Below are 21403 nucleotides of genomic sequence, written 5' to 3'. Positions count from 1 at the left end.
ATACCAATAGGAAAGAAAAACATGAAACTTCTGTCAAATAAACAGTTTGTTCCAGACAGGCCGGGCTGAGAGATACGAAATAGCCAGTCCTTATTGTCAAACGTACGTGATTACAACAGGGGTACACATTATACAGGTCAAAGCGCAGTTCCCTTCGGAAAGCATGGAAATGATGCATCAATCAATCTTACCTGTTCTTGTGGCAAAGAATAGGTTATCTTTTCTTAATTTCTTCAGATGCTGGCTTAAGATATGCCTTAAAATAAAAGTGACCAGCCAGAGCAAATCTTAACAATGTTTGTATCACCTAGGCGCTGATAAATGTGACTCAGAAGGCACATATGAAGAACCTGAGCCCACCACATCAGTATTGCTTGACGCAAAACTAGCGACAAAAGTGCAGTCAGGTGTGGCCTCTAAGCTCATCACACCTTCCAACACCTTGACGACTGTTGACATCAAGGGCCTTCTGCTGCTATCAACCTGCAAGCTCCACATTGCAAGCTTCATCGTTTCCATAACCTCCTCCATGTGCAACTTCATGTCATTGCTGCCACTATCCACCAAATCAAACAGCTGGCCAGATCTTGCCTTTTCTTGAAGCAGGCTTATCAAGTGGATGCTTTCCTCGGGCTGCGATTCATCCAAATTTTCTCGACCACAGATGATTTCCATCATCACGATCCCAAAGCTGTAGATATCTGCTTTCTCAGTGATTTTTGAGCCCAGCCATTCGGGTGCTAGATACCCACGGGTTCCTCGCATTCGAGTCATTACTTTGCTCTGGTCCCTGTTTATCATTTTTGAGAGTCCAAAATCTGAGAGCTTTGCATTGAATTTGTCATCCAGGAGAATGTTCTGTGGCTTGATGTCTAGATGGGCAATCTTTTCCTTGCATTCTTCATGGAGGTAAGACAAACTCCTAGCAATCGCAATGATGATGTTACGTCTAGTTTTCCAAGAAAGAGTGAAAACTGGACTCGTGTGAAAGATCCATTTATCCAGTGAGCCATTCGACAAGTACTCGTAGACGAGGAGCCTATGTGATTTCTCAGCACAAAATCCTACCAACCTGACGAGGTTGAAGTGATGGGTTCTGCCAATCGTCATGACCTCTGCTAAGAACTCTTCCATTCCTTGCTCGACACCCTCCAAGCGTTTGACAGCAATGGTTTCCTTGCCTATCTTGCCTTTGAACACTGACCCAAAACCACCACCTCCAAGTTTCACAGAGAAGTCGCTGGTAGCGACCTTCAACTGACCATAGGGGAAACGCTTTGGTATCCCAGGTATGCCATCAAAGAGTTGTTCCTCGTCCTTCTTGCACTTTTTCCATACGACAGCACAAACTAAGATTGATGTTAGAGAAAAACCAGCAATTGTAGAGCCAACAGCAATAATGATCCTCCTTTGTTCTGAGCGTTTATCTTGTATCTTGATAAATGCCGGAATGGGATTTGAGATATTTCCTGAAAACAAAATTAGGTTCTGCTCTGATAAGAGCATGCAGTAACCAGAATCGCTACCGGGACCGTAACTCTGATAAAGCACCGCTTTGCAAGAGCAATCTATTAAGCAAGATTGCTTGCAGACATTTTCTGAACCTGGAGTTGCTAATGACACGAATGTGCTGTGACTGAAGTACGAAACATTGTCGAGTGGTATCAACCGGTGGTTGTGCGCATGGTGACAGGAGATGCTTCTTAATGGTATGCAACCATCACCTGGATGCCGCTCATTTTGGAACCTAAAATAGCTCAAACTAGGACAAGAACATTGTGCATTACTGCAAACACCGTAATCACCGCAGGCCAATGGGTAATCACAAAAGTTCATGGCTATGCTTAATACATCAAGCACCATAAGTAGTTCCATCTGACCCATTTCATAAAGCCTCAAATGCCCGTCGGACTCTAACCTCATGAATCTGGGAACCCAAAGCTGCGATCTTGCTGATGGTAGTGAGAAGATTGTATCTGGGAACCCAAAGCTGCCATTGGCAAATGCATAACAAGTTGATATATAAGTTGATGTTGGACTTGCTTGGAACAACTGTGTATAGGCTGCTGGTTTGAAAGAGTACTGTAGCCCATCCAGCTCTGCAGAAAAATAAACCCTTGCACCAGGCCATTTTGTGCTTGAGGGTTTTGCTCTAAGGCTCTTTCCCCTACAAAGTGATTGCCCCAAGACCAAAGTATCTGTTGGGTGATCAAACGACTGCCAGACAGGGGAGTTATTCTGATCGAAAAGCACAAGGTTTCCTGAAACATCGAGGCCCATGCCTGCAACCGACTTGCTCTTTGTGGCTGTGGACCATATCACTGTGCCATCACCGTCATGTAGGAGCAAATGCCCTTCTCTGGTGAAGTTCAAGATGGCGTCCTGGCTTACAGGATTGTCAGGGTTGGCGGACCAGATGACTGGAGTTTCGGCTCCCTGAGACACTAGTGCCGAAAACACAACAGATAAAGTAAATGAATGTCCGTCGATGGTGTAGAAGCCAAAAGAAGTTATATATGAGCTGCTGCTATTTTGGAGAACAGGAAGGATACCATAGGCTCCGTTGTACATATTTGAAACTTCCCATAAGTTTGGGGGAGCTGCAGTGGAAAGCTGGGCAACGATAGGGTGGAAAGGGAAGCCAAGCAGTAAAAGGATGACCATCAACATGTTGAAGTGTTGCATGGTCATGTTTTTGTACTTATGATCAAGAAGAAGCTTTGCAGCCCGCAGGTTAGATCCTAGATGACACACCAACTCAGCCCGCTGTTCCAATGAATGAATTATTCGGAGAGCACCACAGTCCGGACTATGGAGTAATCGCTACCATGTATGACAACTGAAAGGCACAAGAGACATCACAATTAGGAGCACAAATTTTGGAAAATTAAGAAGCATGGAGCGCAAAAGCCATTAAACTGTGTCACTCAAACAATATACCATGTCTAATATAAGCATCTACTCAAAATTTCATACAACTTTTGTAATTTGTATTCACCATAAAATTTAATTCTGACGTTTGCCATGTCTAATATAAGCCACAAGGCAATCGCATAGTTTTCCTTCTAGTCTGCATACAGGCTGACTTTGAAAATTCATAGCTCCGGATCTATTCATCCAAATTCAGGTTCAAATACTCCATGTAAAGGTAATGGCAAAAGCTACGACTTTTGTTTTGGGCCTACATAGAGATTATGCACTGTTTAATACCATATTATCTTGAATATCTGCACAAATAACAGGAAACTGATATGATCCACCGGTGTCCAAATCAGCTCCTACGCAAAAGCCATGCATTCTAGTGACTAATTAGAAGTTACCCTCGCACAGAAGATAGCGGAATTCTGATGAACTCCACGAAATCCCCTTTCTTTTTCTTCCTTCATTTGCTTCTTCTTCTCCCCTTGTTCTTCTTCCTTGCTTATCTTTTTCCCTTCGCCGGCCTCGAACTGGCGACGGCAGCACAGCAGCGTCTCCTTCCTCTTCTTCTACCCCTCCCTTGCTCCCTTGCCGCACAGCAGCAGCACTTCGGGGCAGCGGCCAGGCAGCGGGCTCGACGGGGTCACAATGACTCAAAGTCAAGTCCAAATAACACACTCCGTGGAAAATACTAACTGAATGCTTCCATTTTGTGGAATTGTAAAAGGAGCACGCATATACTCAAATTACTGGGACCGTGATGGGACCGGAGGCTAGCCTCTGCGATTGGTCGATCACAAACTTGCATATCAGATAGACCAACTGAGGCACAAGAAGCAAAAGAAGAAATATGGCGGTAGGCCTTTGTCGAATCCATTTCTAAGTTTTTTGGATCAGTCTCTGAATCAATAGTTGATATGTATAAAATTTAACAGAATAGCCTCGGCTCACCAAACAATCTTTAACAGCCCAAAATCTAATTCCTAGAATTTAATTGTGTAGAGGAAATAAATAAAATAAATCAATTTAAAATTGGCTTAGATTTATTTTTTTCTTGAGGTGTGCTTTTGTACCTTTGTTTAGTCTTGTCTTGTGGCCTCTTTTCTCGATTTTATTGGGTTTTATAATAATAGAAGCACTAAGGGTTAGCACTAAGCAATAAACAAAAAGAAAGGGAAAAACCTGACAAGGAAACCCGAGCTGAAACCTTCTCTCGGCCCATTTTTTTCTCTCTATTCCTCAGTTTCCTCCTCCCCCTGTCTTTTATCCTTTCCTTCAACTGGGCTGATAATCTTCCCTTGGGCCATCCCTTTTTCCTCCTCTCTGTGCCATCTCTCCCGACCAGCAGAAGCCCACTTCAGCATTCTTCTTGCTGGGCCAAAGCTAGGCCATAGTCATCTCCTCCCGGGCTGAAATCTACTGCCAGGCTTGCGCCATGCCATGCCCTTCCTCTGCTCCCTCTCTCCCTCACTAATCACACAGGCCATGCAATAGTATCACCCCCTACCTCTGGTTGTTTACCGTTTGCATCGAGCCTAAGCCGGTCATGATGAATCTGCATCGATGACGTGCCCAAGCTTTCTAGAAGACAGCAAACCAAACCATGTCGACCCCACAACTTATTTTGATGCTTATCCCAAAGAATCCGTGAAGAGATTGACTTGGGTGAGGTCATGCCACCACCGATTAGTTGTCTGACTCTAGCCGACTCCGCCATGACCCCTCCCTCGCCGTAGACTATAAATAGCACCCCAGCGCCCCTCCCTAGATCACACCGCCTCACTTCATGCCTCTGTGCCATTGAACCGCCACCCGAGAAACTCCACGGTGCCACTTTGCCACTCACCGCCATCTAGGCCATCGTCCGCGCCCCTACGATGCTCCTTAACACTCGGAGTAGCATCAAATGAGATCACCAAGGCCTCTCCTTTTACTTCTATTACTCACTGGAGAAGGAGGAGTACTGTAGCATGAATTCAGGTCAACTCCAACAAACCTCTGCCACAACCGATTTGCTTATGACATCCAAGTCCACTGGAACCAAGGAGGTAAGACCATTGACCATTAGATCGAAGATTCATGGCCTAGATTAGATCTTATCATACCCCTTCATTACATTAAATGCTATTTAAATCTCAGCTAGTAGATCGTGATCCAACACATCAGATTTAATGAATCAATAGCCCAGTCATCTCACCGCAACGTCACCTACATCAGTAGCCACCTCAGTGCCATGCATCAGCCACCTCATAGAATATCCCACGTGGTAGCACAGTCAGCCTTTCTTTCGGTTAATTGTCTTATTCGCTCGGGTGATATCATATATGCCCCTATTGACACAACACATAGGGTTTTCAGCCCTAGATATTTCGGTATAATTCTTTTTTATCCTTAAAAAATCCCATATCACTCTAGAGAGTCTCAGATCACTCCAAAAAATTCTAAGAAATCCATATTCATCTAGAATCTCCTTTTTTTTTTATCTTTTTGACCTATTTTGATCTTCTAAAAGCTATATCTTGTCCATCATAACTCCGATTTGACTTTTTTTTTTTTGCCATAATTCCCTGAAAATCATAATCTATCGAATTAAGTTGAATTTGAGTGTGATTTGGTTTTTTATTCTTATTGTTTTTTTGCTTGTTTTCACGAGTAGATGCTGACCTCCCAGAGGAGCTTGGAGGATTGTAGGACTAGGAGTTCGAAGACCCCACTAAGTATCAGGAAGGCAAGTCATCCTTGACCATATTGTACTCATATTTTTAAATATTTTTTTTTACAAAACTACATGCTAATAACCTATCATGAAACCCAAGTTAGGTTATAACTTAGTTTTCCTGATTATCCTTGTCGCCATGGTTTTGGTGGGTTTACGGATGGGTAGAACATCATTAGCTTTGCTTTGGGATGGTGGTGTTCATAATTGTTCAACTACACTTGATAATGGTTCTATGCAACTATAATTAAACTTGAGGATATTTTTTGGTAGCAACATAAAACTTAGGGTTTGAAGAAGTTGTTGATGAGGACTAGTGTGGGATGCACGGATAGGTTAGTGGTATTCTTTCTCAAACCATTTTTAAGTATCGGTTCATGGAACGACCATTCTGTGTTTATAGTACAATCACAAGCCAAATATGAGATTGATCTAACTAATTAATTAGTTGTTTTACCAACTTATTATTGGTTAGGTGAGGGTGTAGGGACCGAATGGTGTACTTATCAAAACTATTGTAACAGCCCAATTCTCGTTTCTCTAGAAATTAATTGTGTTGAGGAAATAAATAAAATAGATCAATTAAAATTTTGCTTAGAATTAATTTTTCCTATAGGTTCTCCTAGTTGTGTGCTTGTTTAGTTCCTTTGAGTTGGGTGTTCTAGCTTTTTCTTTGCTTTTGTTGGCTTTTTTTGTGCAATATGAAATCAAATAAGGAAAGGAAATGGTTAAAGAAAGAGAGAATTACTTATTTTCTATTATAAGATAAAGTGATTCCCTATTTACCACTCCACAAAATGAACTTCCTTATTTTCTATTGCTTCTAATCTGCATTCCTTCCTCGCCACTTTCATCCATTGTACCCACAAAAAGATATATTTGCCCTTGGGAGTCACCGGTAGTTAATCGAAGTTTAGGACTATTTAAAGACTGAATCATAGAATGTGATGTACTAAAGAGTTATAAAAAATTTCTTTATGCTTCTATAGAGTTTTTGAATGCTGAATTTAGATAAATAAATCAGGAGATATGAATTTCTGAAGTCGTGTTATTTTCCAACATCTGTGACTATGATTAGGCATAGCAAAAACCAGAATTATTTTTTTTGTTGTGAATACCAAAATTGTAGAAAATTTTAATATGCATATTTGTTTTCTTTACTTTTGTAGAAAAATATATATGAAAATAACAAGGTGAACTCCACACATTCAAATTTTCTACAACTTTGGTATTCACCATAAAAACTAATTTTGGCTTTTGCTATGCCTAATCAGAGTCACAAATGTTGAAAAATAGCACGACTTCAGAAATTCATATCTCCTAATTTATTCATCCAAACTCAGCATTCAAAAACTCTATGGAAGCATAAAATTTTTTTATAACTCTATAGTACATCACATTCTATGATTTGGTCTCTAAATAGCCCTAAACTTTGATTAACTGTCGGTGGCTCCTCAAGGGCCAATATATCTTTTTTATGGGTAAAATGGATGAATGTGGCGAAGAAGAAATGAGAATTAAAAACAGTGACAAATAAGAAAGTTCATTTTGTAGAGTGGCAAATAGGGAATCACCTTATCTTCTAATGGTAAATAAGAAATTCTCTCTTAAAGAAAAATCATAACTTTCCCCTTGGAGTTGAATTTCTTTTTCCCTAGCTCTTGGCATGTTCCCTCTCTCACCTGGTCTTAGCCCATTCTTTCCCCTCAGCCCACCCAACAAACCTCCGCTTGGCCCTTCTTTTCTTAGCCAATGTCTCCTTCTACACTCTAGTCCACATCGAGCTACAACCCAGCTCTCCAACTCGCCTGTGCCTCCTTCGCTATCATGTGGGTACAGTGTATAACCTCTACAAAGAGTAAAATCTATTCGAATAGTTATGTCCATAGTCATAGAAATGCAAAGCCTTGACCTCACTTGGTTAAACTTAGGGTGTGAGTATCCTTGTTGGGAGAGTATGTGGGCTAGATGCCCATGTAGTGGAGTTGCTGCTTAGAATGCCCGGAGCTAGGTGGTACTCTGTGTGCACCAGTCTCATTGTTGGGGACTGCGAAGTGTGAGATAGCCCATCCCGGGACCAACACTCTCAATTATAACTTGACAACTTGTTAGATAGTTTTAAGATTACTGATTAGATGATACAACTAAACACCTGCATAAAACAAGTTTTATGCTTAAAACTGTGCTATAAAGCCTTAACCCTTGTGATTCCAGGACTAGGTCTTACACGGACCATGAAGATAGTCTATCAAGGCCCTTCCCTTCTTGCAGTCACTACTTGGGATGGAAAGTCGATATGAATCCGCAAGAGGTCAAGATGACAGCACGAGTTTCGAAACCATGGGTCAGTATGCTGCACTTGGAGGGGCACCGCTTCTTGGAGCTCTAGCCATGAAGCATCGTCGTGCCTTTCTTGGAGCTCCAACAAAGTATTGCGCCATTAAGGGATTGCTTGTGCTAGCACAGGTAGGTTTTTCCAAATGTTGGTTCAACAGGTCATTTCAGATGTTGCAATTGTATAATTTTGATGTTGTGATGATAAATCATTGTTACAACATTTCGATTTCATGTCTGCAATAGTGAGCATCAACATAGGCAATATCTGGTTTTATTGTTGGACAATCATTTGATGTAACGTGGATATCATAGTTGTTGGTGGGTCATATGATGAAGATTTGATGGTTGTTGCATCTTTGTTTCAAAAATGTTTCACGTACTATTTTCGAATATTGCCTCAATTTTGTTTCAAATGTTGTACAGTTGTAACACCACAAATCTATTTGTTTTGATTTCTGAACTAGTTCTAAGACATTGTTGAGTCTCATGGTCACTGGCTTCATCCAGTTTTTCAATGAGAAGATGGTATTTCTCTAGTTATTTTTCTCTCAACTTCACAGTTTTTTTTGTAGATGTTCATCTCAAATGTTGTATGAGTTTAATTTATTTGTTTAATATTATTGGTAAGGTGCTTGTTGCACTAGGCTAATTTCTTGTGGAGATAGTTGTATATGTTGCGGTGGATTTTTTTTCTTCTTACACATCAAACCTCATCGAATCAGACAGCGATAATGAAGCGGTGTCTCCAGTGGGATGTTTCAGCAACACCTGCAGTTTTTGCGATGGGATTGTTTTTTGCATGTTGGAGCTCTTGGAATAAGATGGTAGAAAGGTTTTATAGGAGGCCATTGATTCCCTTTCTCGTTGCTCCTCCAATCCATTCGTCCTTCTTTCTCCCACGCTGACCATTTCAGCATTCCACATTCCCACCCACCACCTCCGTCTTTACCTTCTCTGCAGCTATCCACCTTCGCCCTCTTCACCATAAGCCAACTTGGATGATCACGCTTTTACAAACTTGTGGCAAGGGATCTAGTGGCTAACTAGCGAGTTAGCTTCATTTCACACATTTATCCAAATATCTCTGTGGCATGACGGGTTAGCACTCAATAACTAATACAATAGCTTTCTTCTATGATAATGCCAACAAGTGAGAAAATCAACACTCCAAGTAACAACATGTTCATAACAAAAGATAAGTGATGGAATGATTACATGCACCCTTGGTTTCGACACGTAGACAAATGTGCGGGCGTAATCAACACCAATATTAATAGGGGAAGACTTCGGATCTTCTACACTGAAGTGCGCATGGGTTCGAACCCCACAGCCAGTAGCCAACACATTTCAAGTGCATGTATTTTTTATTACTAAGTTTTTAATGCTTTATCTGTTATGTTCTCCCTTAATCCTTATTTTTTAATTAGAAGTATAATGTTTTGGACAAAATTGGGTGCAAGATACTAATAAATGCTGGCAGGCCACTTTAAAATCAATATTTGGCTCAAGGAAACTATAAAATGATATGATGGCCAGATTATAATAATATCATCTCAACTTCACATGATAGAGAATACGTACGTGAAATGAATAATTGCCTTTTTCATCGAATGGTTAAAGAAATAAAAACTTGTTTTCCTCCATCCGTTGCATGGACATTTTGGCGGCATGACAAACATTGGGCAGAAGAAGGAAGATTGAAGAGAAGTGTTGTTTTAGATATATATTTTCAGTGTTGTCTGTTTAAGACCCTACAAAATAATATTTCAGTCTGGCTAGTGTATCTTTGCAAATAGCAACATTTTGGAGTATTCTTAAGCTAAATTGTTGATGATATGCAGTAGAGGCAATCATAGAGATGTATCATGTTTATGTTTTTGTACTTTTGAATAATATGTTGGTCTATTTTATGGATAATTATTATTTACATTGATAATCAAATATGAAATTTGTTCATGAAGCTCTTTTTTTATTATAATATTATTCTAAATGATCTTTGATCTTATAGTGATGACTAAAGGACCGATACATGTATTGATTGATGATCATGTTTCATAGATTATAGATATAAAGATATCAAATCAATGATATAAACACATGTTAGGGAATATGATGTTTGGATTGACCTATCTCGAGACACTACTGGATTGTTACGTGATGTGCAATTAATTGTAGTCTTAGATGGTCTACCTATAGAATCCTTAGACTTGAGATTGTCATTGATCCCTAGAATGTGCAATAGCATACCTAGAGGTTGTCAAACGCTACTCCATAACCAGGTAGTTATAAAGGTAGTTTTCAGGTATATAATGAAACATGTCATCGACTGTGAGCAATCAAGATAGAATTTACCCCTCCTAGATAACAGGAGAGATATCTCTATGCTCCTCGATGTGGTTGGATTAAGAAAGTACATAACCATGCCAATGTGATTAAAGAGTTAATCACAAGTTAGTAATCTACTACAAGATCATGTGAATAGTCGAGCTATCACAAGGATGTCATGTATCTTGCCTTGAGCTTAGCTGATATAGTGAGGTAAAGGGATCGGTGTGTGTATATCAAGGCTCAGCTGATATGATATTTGTATGTATTTAGGAGTCAATATGTCTTGTTAGGTACCGCTATTGACTTGTGGTACATAAAGGGTTTCCGGGTTGTAACCGTTTACACATGAACTTAATGGGTCACACATTTAACAGGTTGGAACACTAATTTGGATTGGATCCGTACATGGGCTACATGGTTAACAATCCGTGAGGAATTAGAGTCCTAATGGACTTCCAACATAAGAGCCCATCAGCGGACTCTATATAAGTGGAGGCGTGAGTCTATGGGTGAGTCAATCATCCCAACCTAAAACCTTGCCTGCCACCTACACCTGACCTTCCCACGAAACCGAAGCCAAACATACACTGCTAGCACATCGGTGCATGTCATTCCACCTCTAGACGTGTGGATACCGTGGAGACATTGTTGCTGTTACTATGGTGATGATCAGCGATGAGGACATGAGATTGCTACTAGGATGATCGTCTACTTTCGTGCGACGAGGAGATATTCGGTTCGTGACGAGGTAGACTGTTTCTTCTACACCAACACGCATGACGTTAGACTGGACTACTGCAACTCTTCTTCCAATGCTCTATGCATGAACCCCAACTAACATTATTTTTTGATTGATTTAGGCTATCGTAGCCTATCCATTCCCCAACGTAAATATCAGTTTCAAAGGTTACCAAATGTCAACATACATAGTCTTGTAGCCAATAGTACCCTTTTTTTCCTTTGGCACTCGACGCCTCATTCATGATATGTACGGAATGATATACCACTCTCATATGGTACCAAATGCGTACTCCTTTTGTTTAGGACTGCGTTCGATTTAAATGGCCATTTCTCTCCTTTGCCTATATGTTCCTTCTCCCTTTTATCATTTATGACACCGAAAGACGCTAGCATATGGATTATTCGCAGAAAATATGTAAGACATTAGCACATGGATTATTCGCAGAAAATATAAAGGACATCAGCACATGGATACCATACTCCTTTTCTGTACAGTGTCCTCTTGATTTACAATTTCTGATCTAATCTTCATTCCTAATCAAAATTTACACCGTATAAAAAATGGAGGGAGTAATACCTATTTGGCATGGAATTCGCCCGAAAGAAGGAAGATACAGCTAGTGGCATGGACGTAGGCAGCTGGATAAAACAACTCCCCCAACCCAAGGCACGTAATTTTTTTCTGCGCACATGCCTGCACCATGATATATATTGCTAACAAGAGTATAGTTCCACAAAGCAAATCCAGCAAAACCCGTACGTCCCATCTGAAATAGGTAATGGTGATGCAGCCTAGTATGTCATCTGAATCTAATCCCTAGTTTCACAATCACTTAGAGTGCATGCATAGATTACATTCTTCCTTCATGTTCCTTGCACGCCTTGCAATGATTTAGAGCAAAATCGAAGCAAAAGAAACATGACACTTGTTCACAAACGGATAAGCAAGAACAAGAATCCTTCACGTCCGGTTCCATCAATCCATTCAATGATCATTTACATGATTACATGCAAACTCCAAAGAATCAAACAGCAAATAAATCAGTTTATATATATATATATATATATATATATATATATATATATACGCGCTCAACAAATTGCTCAGCAGCTCTACTCTTGCCCGTACGCAACAGCAACACACTTGTCACGTGCTCGTTCACACGTGGGGCTGGGCTACGGCGGCGCCCATGAGCTCGAGCGCCGTGTCGACGAGCGCGGCGAGGCCGACGGCGTGCCGGCTCAGCCCGGCGCTGCCGGAGAACACGTGGAAGCATTCCAGCTCCGACGTCGTCTCCACCACGCGCTGCAGCTCGGCACCCATCCCCGCCGCCACCATCAGCTCGGGGACCGCCGGCGAGGGTGGCGTCCTCAGCATTCCGATGACGAGCTCCACCACGAACCGTCGGATCCGCGGCGCCTTGATCGAAGGGCAGGTGTACATCGCCAGCACGCTGACCAGACGGTTGACCAGGTCCGCCTCGCTGACGCCCGCGCTGACCAGGTGGTGGGCCAGCTCGTGCGGGCCCATGAGCCTCACTAACTGGGCAGCGAGACCCAGCGACACCTCGAGCGGCTTTGACCTGTTGGCCGTGGTGACGCTGCGGAGCGCCGCGGCCGCGCCGCGCGTCGCGGCGCGGAGCGGCGGGTACAACTGGCTGTGGCCGCCGGTATACGCGCAGAGGTTAGTGAGGATCCTGGCCGCGCCTACGCCGACGACAGCGTCGCTGAGCGCGTCGACGAGGCGGTCGACGGTGGTGGTGGCGGTGGCGGGGGCTCTGGCCTTGAGTATGCGATCACAGTTGCGGGGGCTCTCGAGGGCCAGCATGGCGAGCGCCTCGCCTGCCTCGACGCGTGCGGCGTCGGCCTCGTCGGTGGCCCCGGGCTGGAGGAACATGTCGAGGAGAATGCTGACCACGCCGCCGGTGCCCCCGATCCTCTCGCGCGCGTCCGTGTCCATGGCGAGCCGCGTCAGCACCTCGGCGCCGAGCCGCCGCAGTTCGAGGTGCCCCGACGCGTGCTGGAGCACGGCGCGGATGTTGCTGACCGTGAACACGATCTCCGCGACCTCCCGTCGGAGCTGCTTCCCGGTGCTACCCGTTGTGTCGGTCAGCATCTTGATCACCTGAAGTGACCGTTGCACGGCCTTGGCGCGCGAGGGGGTGATGAGCGTGGCTGTGGTCGCGGTGGGTTTAGTGGCCGGCGGCGACGACGGAGACGCGCCGCCGATGACGGATAAGTCGATGATCTTGTCGAGAAGGCCACGGGCGTTGCCAATCTTGCTGCAGTTGTCGTGGTCTCGCGCGAGCTTCTTGATGATGAGCAGGCCGAGGAGGTTGTACTCCTCATCGGCGGCGTAGAGCAGGGACGACACCGACTCTATGGCGCCGGGGACGCCGGCGACGCGGAGCGCGTTGCGCTTCTTGCTGGCGAGCTTGGAAACGACGAGCGCCGCGGACGTTCGCACGCCGGCCTCGTTGGTACCCTTCCAGCTGAGCATCTCTACCAGCCGCTCGACGACGGCGGGCGACGTGCCGACCCGGCGCAGCGCGTCGTCTCCGAGCCGCGGACTCGCCGAGACGTTGACGAGGATGCCCACGCCGATGCGCTGCTCGTCGTGGGAGCCCCTGACGATGAGCTCCTCGGCGAAGGACACCAGGTCCATGCGGAGTCCCTCGAAGATGCTCCCCTCGATGCACCGCGAGTACGCGTCGTAGAAGAATCGGCGGATGGCGACGAGCCCCGGCGCTCCGGCGAGGCGGCATTCGTCGGCGACGCGCTCCAGCAGGCGGCCGTGGCTGACCTCCCACTCCCACGCCGCCTTCTCCGCCAGGAACAGCAGCGCCTCCGCTAGCGCCAGCCCGTAGAAGATGTCGAGCGCCGACCGCCGGTTCGTGCGCGCGTCCACCGCGTCCCCGAAGTCCTGCCTGGCGAGCCGCACCGCCGACAGCCCCACGCACGCCGTCGCCGACGCCAGCTGCAGCCAGTAGAACACCCGCCCGACGTGCCCGGACAGGAAGCTCCAGCTCCATCCGGTCCACGGCCAGGCTCTCCGCCTGCTGGCCGTTTTCGCGCCGGCGCCGTCGAGGCGGAAGACGAAGCGGAAAGAGCGCGCGACGAGGCGGAAGCTGGACCTCCCCGCGGCGGCGAGCGACCACGTGGCCTGGTGCTGCCACTCCAGCTCGTGGCTGCGGCTGAATATCCGGGCGCCCTCGATGAGGAGGATGACGGTGACTGACCAGAAGTCGACCCGCTCGAGCGTGATGGCAAACCCCCCCAGCAGCACGACGGTGGCCCAGATGAAGCCGAGCGCGCCCAGCCCGCTCGCCGCCTTCTCCAGCACCGCCAACCGAAGCGCCAGCAGCGTCAGCTGCCGCTCGGGCCCCGCCGCCGCCACCAAGCCGCCCGCAGCGTCATCCACCCGCCGCATGCTGCACGACGCCTCGCTCTCGTCCGCGACACTCGGCCGCGGGGGCGAGTCCGACGGCTGCGGCTCGAACGGCGTCGCCACGAACCCCGGTGCCGCCGGGTCGCTCGGCTGCGCCTCGATGGTCAGCCGCACCGTCCGGTCGGCGCAGTCCATAATTGATTCTCGGATCTTTCTTTGCTTTTGAGAGCCTGATCAGATGGATGGTGATGCAGTAGATGCACAGGCCGCGCCAGTACGCATATATACGCGAGTGCATGCGCGTGGCGGCGTGAGGTCGCCATGGCAGTCGGGGAGGTTGCGTGAGCGCGGGAGGTGTGATTGTCCGGAAGGCAAGAGAGGGCCGGCCGGGTGTGTGTGAGGTGAGCAGGCCAGTCGGTGGTTTTAGGGTGGTGTGGACGTAAGGAGAAGCTCCATACCATATCATCGACAGGTTGATTTGGAGGCCACGATCGAGCTTAACTTGCAGAGGATATGATCGATCGATGTGTCTCGCTGCTCCAATCAAACCTTTGTCTAAGTGTATCTAAGCAGCTAGATCGATTATTCTAATCCCTCACGAAATGTAAGACGAAATTGAGGCATATTTTTTGGACAACGCTAATTCACGCGCGCGCGAGGGGCAGAAATAGCAACTCACCTTTCCGTTTTTAGAAAATTTTCTTCCTGTATCTTTCTATTTTTTGAAAAAGATTTTTGAAAAAAATTTCCGAATAAGTTATTCAAAAAAAAAAATTTAGACAAGTTTTTCGAAAAGTTAACGAGAAAAATTTTGAGGAAAAGTTTTAAGTAAAAATTAACAAGAAAAGTTTTGAGGAAAAGTTTTGAGGAAAAAATTTTGATTTTTTTTTTCAAAAATCGGAAGTGGAGCCGTCGGGGGAGGCGCTGCTCGCGCGTGCGAACCAGAATTTGCGCATATTTTTTCTTATTCTGATCCTGATTAAAGGTTTGGTAACGTGAGCTACATACAGGGGTGAAGCTAAATGTAGCTTAGGTGGTACATTGATACCAAGGTAAGGAAAATTTTTATTAAGAATATGCTCATATAAAGCATATAAATTTATATATGTTATCAGATGTATATTCACTCAGACCATTTGCTATTTTGTGTTAGAATTGTGTATTCACGTGTGTGTCTGCATGTTCATGAATGTGTGTGCTATCTAAATGTATTCAGAGAACACGTTGTCGGACGCACACCTGTATTGTTGTGTATTGTCGGGCAGCTCAGAAACCTTATCAGGTAAGGTCCAGTATATAGGATCAAGCGCAGATTAGTAGGATCAATTGAGGATCGTGTAAATCGTGTCCATGATTGGATCAGAGATCCACCGTCGTTGTACACAATCAATCGTTATAAATACAGACCCGAACAAGGATCGATGTACTTGGCAATTTCCTAAATCTTCATAATTCATTTCTTGATATCAGAGCCACAATCCAAATACTCTGTTGGTCATCAATCTCCCTTCCCAAATGGCCAATACTAGCAGCAATTCCTCCCTTTCCAACTCTGGCGCCATCACCAATGTTAGCTCTACTTAGGCCGATCTTCTCCCAACACTAGCCTTCAATCACCTTAGCACTGTTAAATTGTCTCTCGAGAGAGACAATTATCTGTTGTGGACTGCACAACTCTTCCCCTACCTGCAAAGCCAATGTCTTATGGGCTACATTGATGCACCATTATTCGTCCAAACCCCACAATCATGTAGGACAGCAAGGGCGGTCCACTCATCACCGTCAACCTGGAGTACACCATCTGGTTTCAGCAGGACCAATTGGTGGTGAGCGCCATCCTTTCCTCGCTCACCGAAGAAGTCCTTGCACAGGTGGTCAGCTACTCGACGGCTAGAGAGGTGTGGTGTGCCATCAAGAGGACTTCTGCATCCAATTCAAGAGCACGAGTCATGCAAATTTGCATGGAATTGGCAATCATTTAGAAGAAAGAGCTCAATGTCGCCAACTACTTCCGCAAAGTGAAGAACCTCATCGATACTCTTGCTATCGTCAGAAAACCACTCGAAGATGATGAGTTGCTATCGTACATGCTGCGAGACCTTGGATCTGAATTTGATCCTCTAGTGACAAGCATCACCACTCGTGCTAATGCTATGATGGTAAGTGATGTGTATGCTCATATGCTTGGATTTGAGTAGAGACTCGAGCACAACAATTCGACATTTCAAGTCAACTTAGCAAATCAAGTCAACATGAGTCAAGGGTGTGGAGGTGGTCGCAACGGCCATGGCCATGGCCGAGGCACCGGCAACAGTGGCGGTCGATCTTCTGCTGGACGTGGTAGTGGTGGGAGATCCAACCAAGGTGGGCAGAGACCAATTTTCCAAGTTTTCATCGTGAAGGACATGATGATCTTCGTTGCTACCACCGGTTTAATCATAATTATCAAGCCAGTGACTCCACCATGGTTGCTACTGCCGTCACCAACAGTTACTTGTTTGATCTCAATTGGTATGTAGACACCAACGCTACTGATCACATCACGCACGACCTTGAGTGTTTGACGACAAAGGAGCAGTACACCGGCAACGACCATGTTCAAGTCACCAACGGCGCAGGTATGTCCATTGCTCACATAGGAACTTGTTCTATTGCTGGCTCTTTCAGGTCCTTAGCCTTAAACAATGTTCTTCATGTGCCCAAAATCAATCACCACCTCATTTCTGTTCATAAACTAGTCTCTGACAACAATGACTTCATTGAATTTCATCCTATTCGGTTTATTGTTAAGGATCAAGCCACGAAGAACACTCTTCTTAAAGGAAGATGTCAAGATGGGCTCTATTATCTCTCCAATAACAGCTTTAGTCAAGCTCTCTTTTCTACCAAAGCCACACATGGACTATGGCATCGATTCCTTGGACACCCTTCATCTCATGTAGTTCGTCAGATTTTAGAGGACAATAAACTTGTTGTAATCTCTGAAATAGAATCTACTGTTTGTGATGCTTGCCAGCAGGCTAAAGCTCATCAATTGCCTTTTAATTCTTCTTCCAGAATATCATCAAGTCCTTTAGAGCTGATCCACACTGATGTTTGGGGGCCTGCTCGAACATCTATCAATGGTTTTATATATTATGTTAGCTTTGTTGATGATTACAGTCATTTTACTTGAATTTATTTCCTCAAGCACAAATCCAATGTTGAGTCCATCTTCCTTCAATTCCAAAGTCATGTTGAGTGTCTATTAGGGAAGGAAATCCTTAACATTCAGTCGGATTGGGGGGGGGGGGTACCATCGGTTGCATCGGTTCTTTAATCGAGTAGGCATTTCACATCATATTTCTTGCCCTCATACACATCGACAAAATGGCCTCATTGAACGTAAACACAGACATATTTTTGAAACCAGCATCTCCCGTTTAGCTCAATCTCTAATGCCCATACGTTTTTGGATGAAGCTTTTCATTCAGTCTGTTTTATGATAAATAGGATGCCTAGCCGAGTGATTAGCAACGATACTCCCTTACATTGACTTCTTGGACAGCAGCCATACTACAAATAGTTGAGAGTGTTTGGGTGTGCTTGCTAGCCAAATTTGAGGGCATATAACTCAAGGAAACTTGAGTACAGATAAAAAATATGTATGTTTGTCAGTTACAGTGCAAATCACAAAGGCTACAAATGTCTTGATTGAAGTACAAGCCGTATTTACATTTCTAGAGATGTCATATTTGATGATAGTGTTTTTCCCTTTGCAATTCCATCTGACAAGTCCACACAAACACCTAAAACCTCTCAGCAACATGTTGTCCTTCCCACTGTCAGTCAGTATTCTGAACAATTTCTGACTACAACTCACCCGACAACAGACATTCCAGCACATAGTCTATCTCCTAGTCCATCTGACAGTCCAGCAATGTTGGTTCCTCCACTGATAATGGAGTCACTGACACTGCTATTGATCATGTTGGTGTCGAAGAGGTGTCTTACTCTGCATGTTCTCCAAATGAATTTTCTGAAGCAGCAAGTCCAACTGGGTTAACTGAAAGTTCAAATGAAGTTGTTCTGCAACAGTCAGTTGAACCATCTCATCCTATTCTTACAAGACTTCAGAACAATATTGTGAGGCCAAAATAGTTCAAAGATGGGACTATTAGGTATGCTGCTGAAGCCACTGTTCACCGGTCTACAATTGTTCTTGCATAGCCAAGATCATATACTGAAGCACTGCAATATAAGGAATGGAAACAAGCAATGGATGAGGAGTTCTCTGCATTGTTGAGAAATGAAACTTGGACACTTGTGTCACCAGAGAAAGGTATGAACTTGACTGATAGCTGATAAGGGCACGACTCCCTCGGATACACACAAAGTGAATTCGTCCCTTATTGTTTATATTTTTCTTCGTAAAGAATAGAATACTACTAAGTTTTTGTGTTATTTTTAGGAATATAGGAGAAGCACCACAACCTTATTCGGACGTCACTCCTCGAAGGCCAAGTCTACTAGGACTCAAGGCTAAGATCTAGTCGTGGTCGTGGTCGAAGTCGTGGTCATGGTTGAAGTTGAGTTCCAGGACAGCACGTCACTAAAACGGACATAACTCTCTCATATGAAGTCCGTTTTAGGCAATCTTGGACACTGGAAAGTTTACGATGAGCCATTTCCAGTGGATATGAGCTCGACCAGATATTCCTTATAGTTTAGTTAGAGTCAAAGGAATAAGGTGTTGTGTCACCGTTTTGAACCCTCCTAGGTTTTGTAATCATGTCGGAGTCGGAGTCCAGGTTGTGCATGCCTCTCTCCACGGTTGCAAAACCCTAGGTCGACCTCCTTACGCCCCCTATATACACAGTAGCCATCGTAGTTTAGACTTGAGTTTAGCTTAGATTATTCTGTTTAATACAGTTTCGTTGTTTATCGGTTTGTTGAACCCCAAACTCGAGTGCTTCATTGGTAATTAGCAATATTCAGATTGCATCTACATGTTCTTGCTTGTGTTCTCTATTCGTTTGCAGGAAAAGCCTTCTTGGCGAGGTCAACCGCATCTTATCACGGTTGATAACCATGGAGTAGTGGTGTAGTGCTTGCGAGGGTTCTTGATATGTTCTGATTGCAGTCTTTGGATCATCAACGTCGAAGCTCCAGCAATCGACTTATCATATTACCTTTCAGAAGATCGGGCAAACGCTCACCAATAGCAGATGGGTTTTCAAGGTAAAGAGGAAAGCTAATGTGTCAATAGACATATACAAGGCTAGGTTGGTTGCCAAAGGTTTCAAGCAATGATTTGGTGTTGATTATTTTGACACTTACAGCCCAGTGGTAAAGCCAACAATTGTTAGAATTATTTTGTCACTTGTTGTTTCACAAGGTTGGCAAATGAGGCAGATTGATATTCAAAATGCGTTTCTTCATGGGATACTTTAAGAAAAAGTCTATATGTCAGTCTCCTGGGTACTCTCAAGGTCCATCAAACTATATTTGCAAATTGAACAAGGCACTTTATGGACTCAAACAGGCTCCTAGGGCTTGGCATTCAAGATTGTTAGCTAAACTGAATATTTTGGGTTTCAGACCATATCAGGCAGATGCCTCCTTGTTTGTTTTCAAGCAAGATCATGTCACAATATATATGCTTATTTATGTTGATGACATAATTATTGTGAGTTCCTCTCCAAGTGCCACTGAAAATTTGATATAGGAGCTGACGAATTCTTTCTTTTGCTATCAAAGACATGGGTATTCTAGAGTACTTTTTGGGTATTGAAGTTAAACCAACCAAACAAGGCATACTGCTGTCTCAAAAAAGGTATGCTCAAGATCTTCTTCTGAGAGCTAATATGGATAAGTGTAGGCCAATCTCTACTCCTATGGCAACAAATGATAAGCTATCAAGAAATCAAGGCTCTGTACTAACTGGAGAAGCTCAATTTAGTATAGAATGTTGTCGGGGGGCTACAATACTTGACAATAACCAGGCCATACCTCTCCTTTTCAGGAAATCATGTGTGTCAATAAATTCAAGCACCAACTGAAGGGGATCGAGGACATCTTAAGAGGGAGGGTGAATTAGGACACTAAAAACTATTGGCTCCAAAACTTTCATAAGATAAGCCTATATCAATTTTTATCTAAATGTGCTCTATGCTTATCTAGTGTGTCTACTCTATGGCTTAAGAGAATTACAAGGTAAATTGCAAGTAAGTAAATACGGAAACGTAAATGAGGTAGATAGACAAACTCGGCACAAGGGATTTTTATCCCATGGTATCGGTGGCACATAAGCCACTCCTAGTTCACATTGGAGCTCCACAAAGGATATGCTCCCGATCGTCAAGTCTCTTCCGATCACGGCTCTTGAGATACCAAGTCACCAAGATAAGACCTCAAGCACGATGATCCACCAAGCCACCAATGCGAGGTCTCACCACTAACCTCTCTTCCAGTCACTTGTACGCCGTCTTCATTTTAGAGCTTTAGTCACAAAGACAAGGACCTCCGCATCCCCGTACAATCCTCTTGTCTCCACTCCACACCAAGTCAGAGGATCAACAAGTTATCGGCGAGTCACAAAGACTCCAAGGTGCTGGCGTACTTAGAGGTACAAGCTCGGATCACTTCTTGATCCACACTCTAAGTTGCAGCACTTAGCAACTCTTCTTTCTAGACCTATAAGCACTAATCACTCGCTAATAGTGTGCTTAATTGCTTTGGATAAACACTTTATGCTCTTGGATGGCTTGAATGTCTTCTTAGGTGTACAATGGTTTCTCTGGACTCTAGCTACTCCAAATGAATAAGTGGAGGGGTATATATAGCCTCAACCTTGCGGACTAGCCGTTATCCCAACGGCTCAGATATTCTGTGAACATCGAATGATCTGGCGTTAACAGAGGTACAAGCACCGGACCATCCGGTGTGTACATTCTCAGAAACTAGCTGTTGAAACTTCACTCAGAGTTCTTTTG

The 21403-nt window shown here is 44.3% G+C and overlaps 2 protein-coding genes and 1 non-coding gene across 4 annotated transcripts; 1 reads left to right on the top strand and 2 right to left on the bottom strand.

Moving 5' to 3' along the window:
- Positions 1–9: 9 nt before the first annotated feature.
- On the bottom strand, positions 10–3609 carry LOC133904309 (G-type lectin S-receptor-like serine/threonine-protein kinase SD2-5). 2 transcript variants are annotated; one of them, XM_062345775.1, is made up of 3 exons: positions 3321–3609; positions 2553–2839; positions 10–2444 (listed from the first exon to the last, which is right to left on the bottom strand). In XM_062345775.1, the coding sequence occupies exons 2-3, from the start codon at positions 2689–2691 to the stop codon at positions 304–306; spliced, it is 2280 nt and encodes a 759-aa protein (XP_062201759.1). In that variant the 5' UTR covers positions 2692–2839; positions 3321–3609; the 3' UTR covers positions 10–303. The 2 variants fall into 2 exon arrangements, with proteins under 2 accessions (XP_062201759.1, XP_062201758.1); XM_062345774.1 differs by having other exon boundaries at positions 10–2839.
- Positions 3610–12096: 8487 nt separating this feature from the next.
- On the bottom strand, positions 12097–14803 carry LOC133905029 (uncharacterized). Its single transcript, XM_062346721.1, has one exon. It carries the CDS (start codon positions 14622–14624, stop codon positions 12201–12203), a length of 2424 nt encoding a protein of 807 aa, XP_062202705.1. The 5' UTR covers positions 14625–14803; the 3' UTR covers positions 12097–12200.
- Positions 14804–16486: 1683 nt separating this feature from the next.
- On the top strand, positions 16487–16625 carry LOC133905601 (small nucleolar RNA Z247). The gene has a single exon (XR_009907653.1). It is a non-coding gene; the product is annotated as a small nucleolar RNA Z247 (small nucleolar RNA).
- Positions 16626–21403: the final 4778 nt, after the last annotated feature.

The sequence above is a fragment of the Phragmites australis genome, chromosome 22, assembly GCF_958298935.1.
Source record: "Phragmites australis chromosome 22, lpPhrAust1.1, whole genome shotgun sequence".
In the NCBI taxonomy this organism is placed as follows: Eukaryota; Viridiplantae; Streptophyta; class Magnoliopsida; order Poales; family Poaceae; genus Phragmites; species Phragmites australis.
The sequence above is the reverse complement of the archived record's forward strand: the minus strand, read 5'-3'. Positions and strand labels throughout refer to the sequence as shown.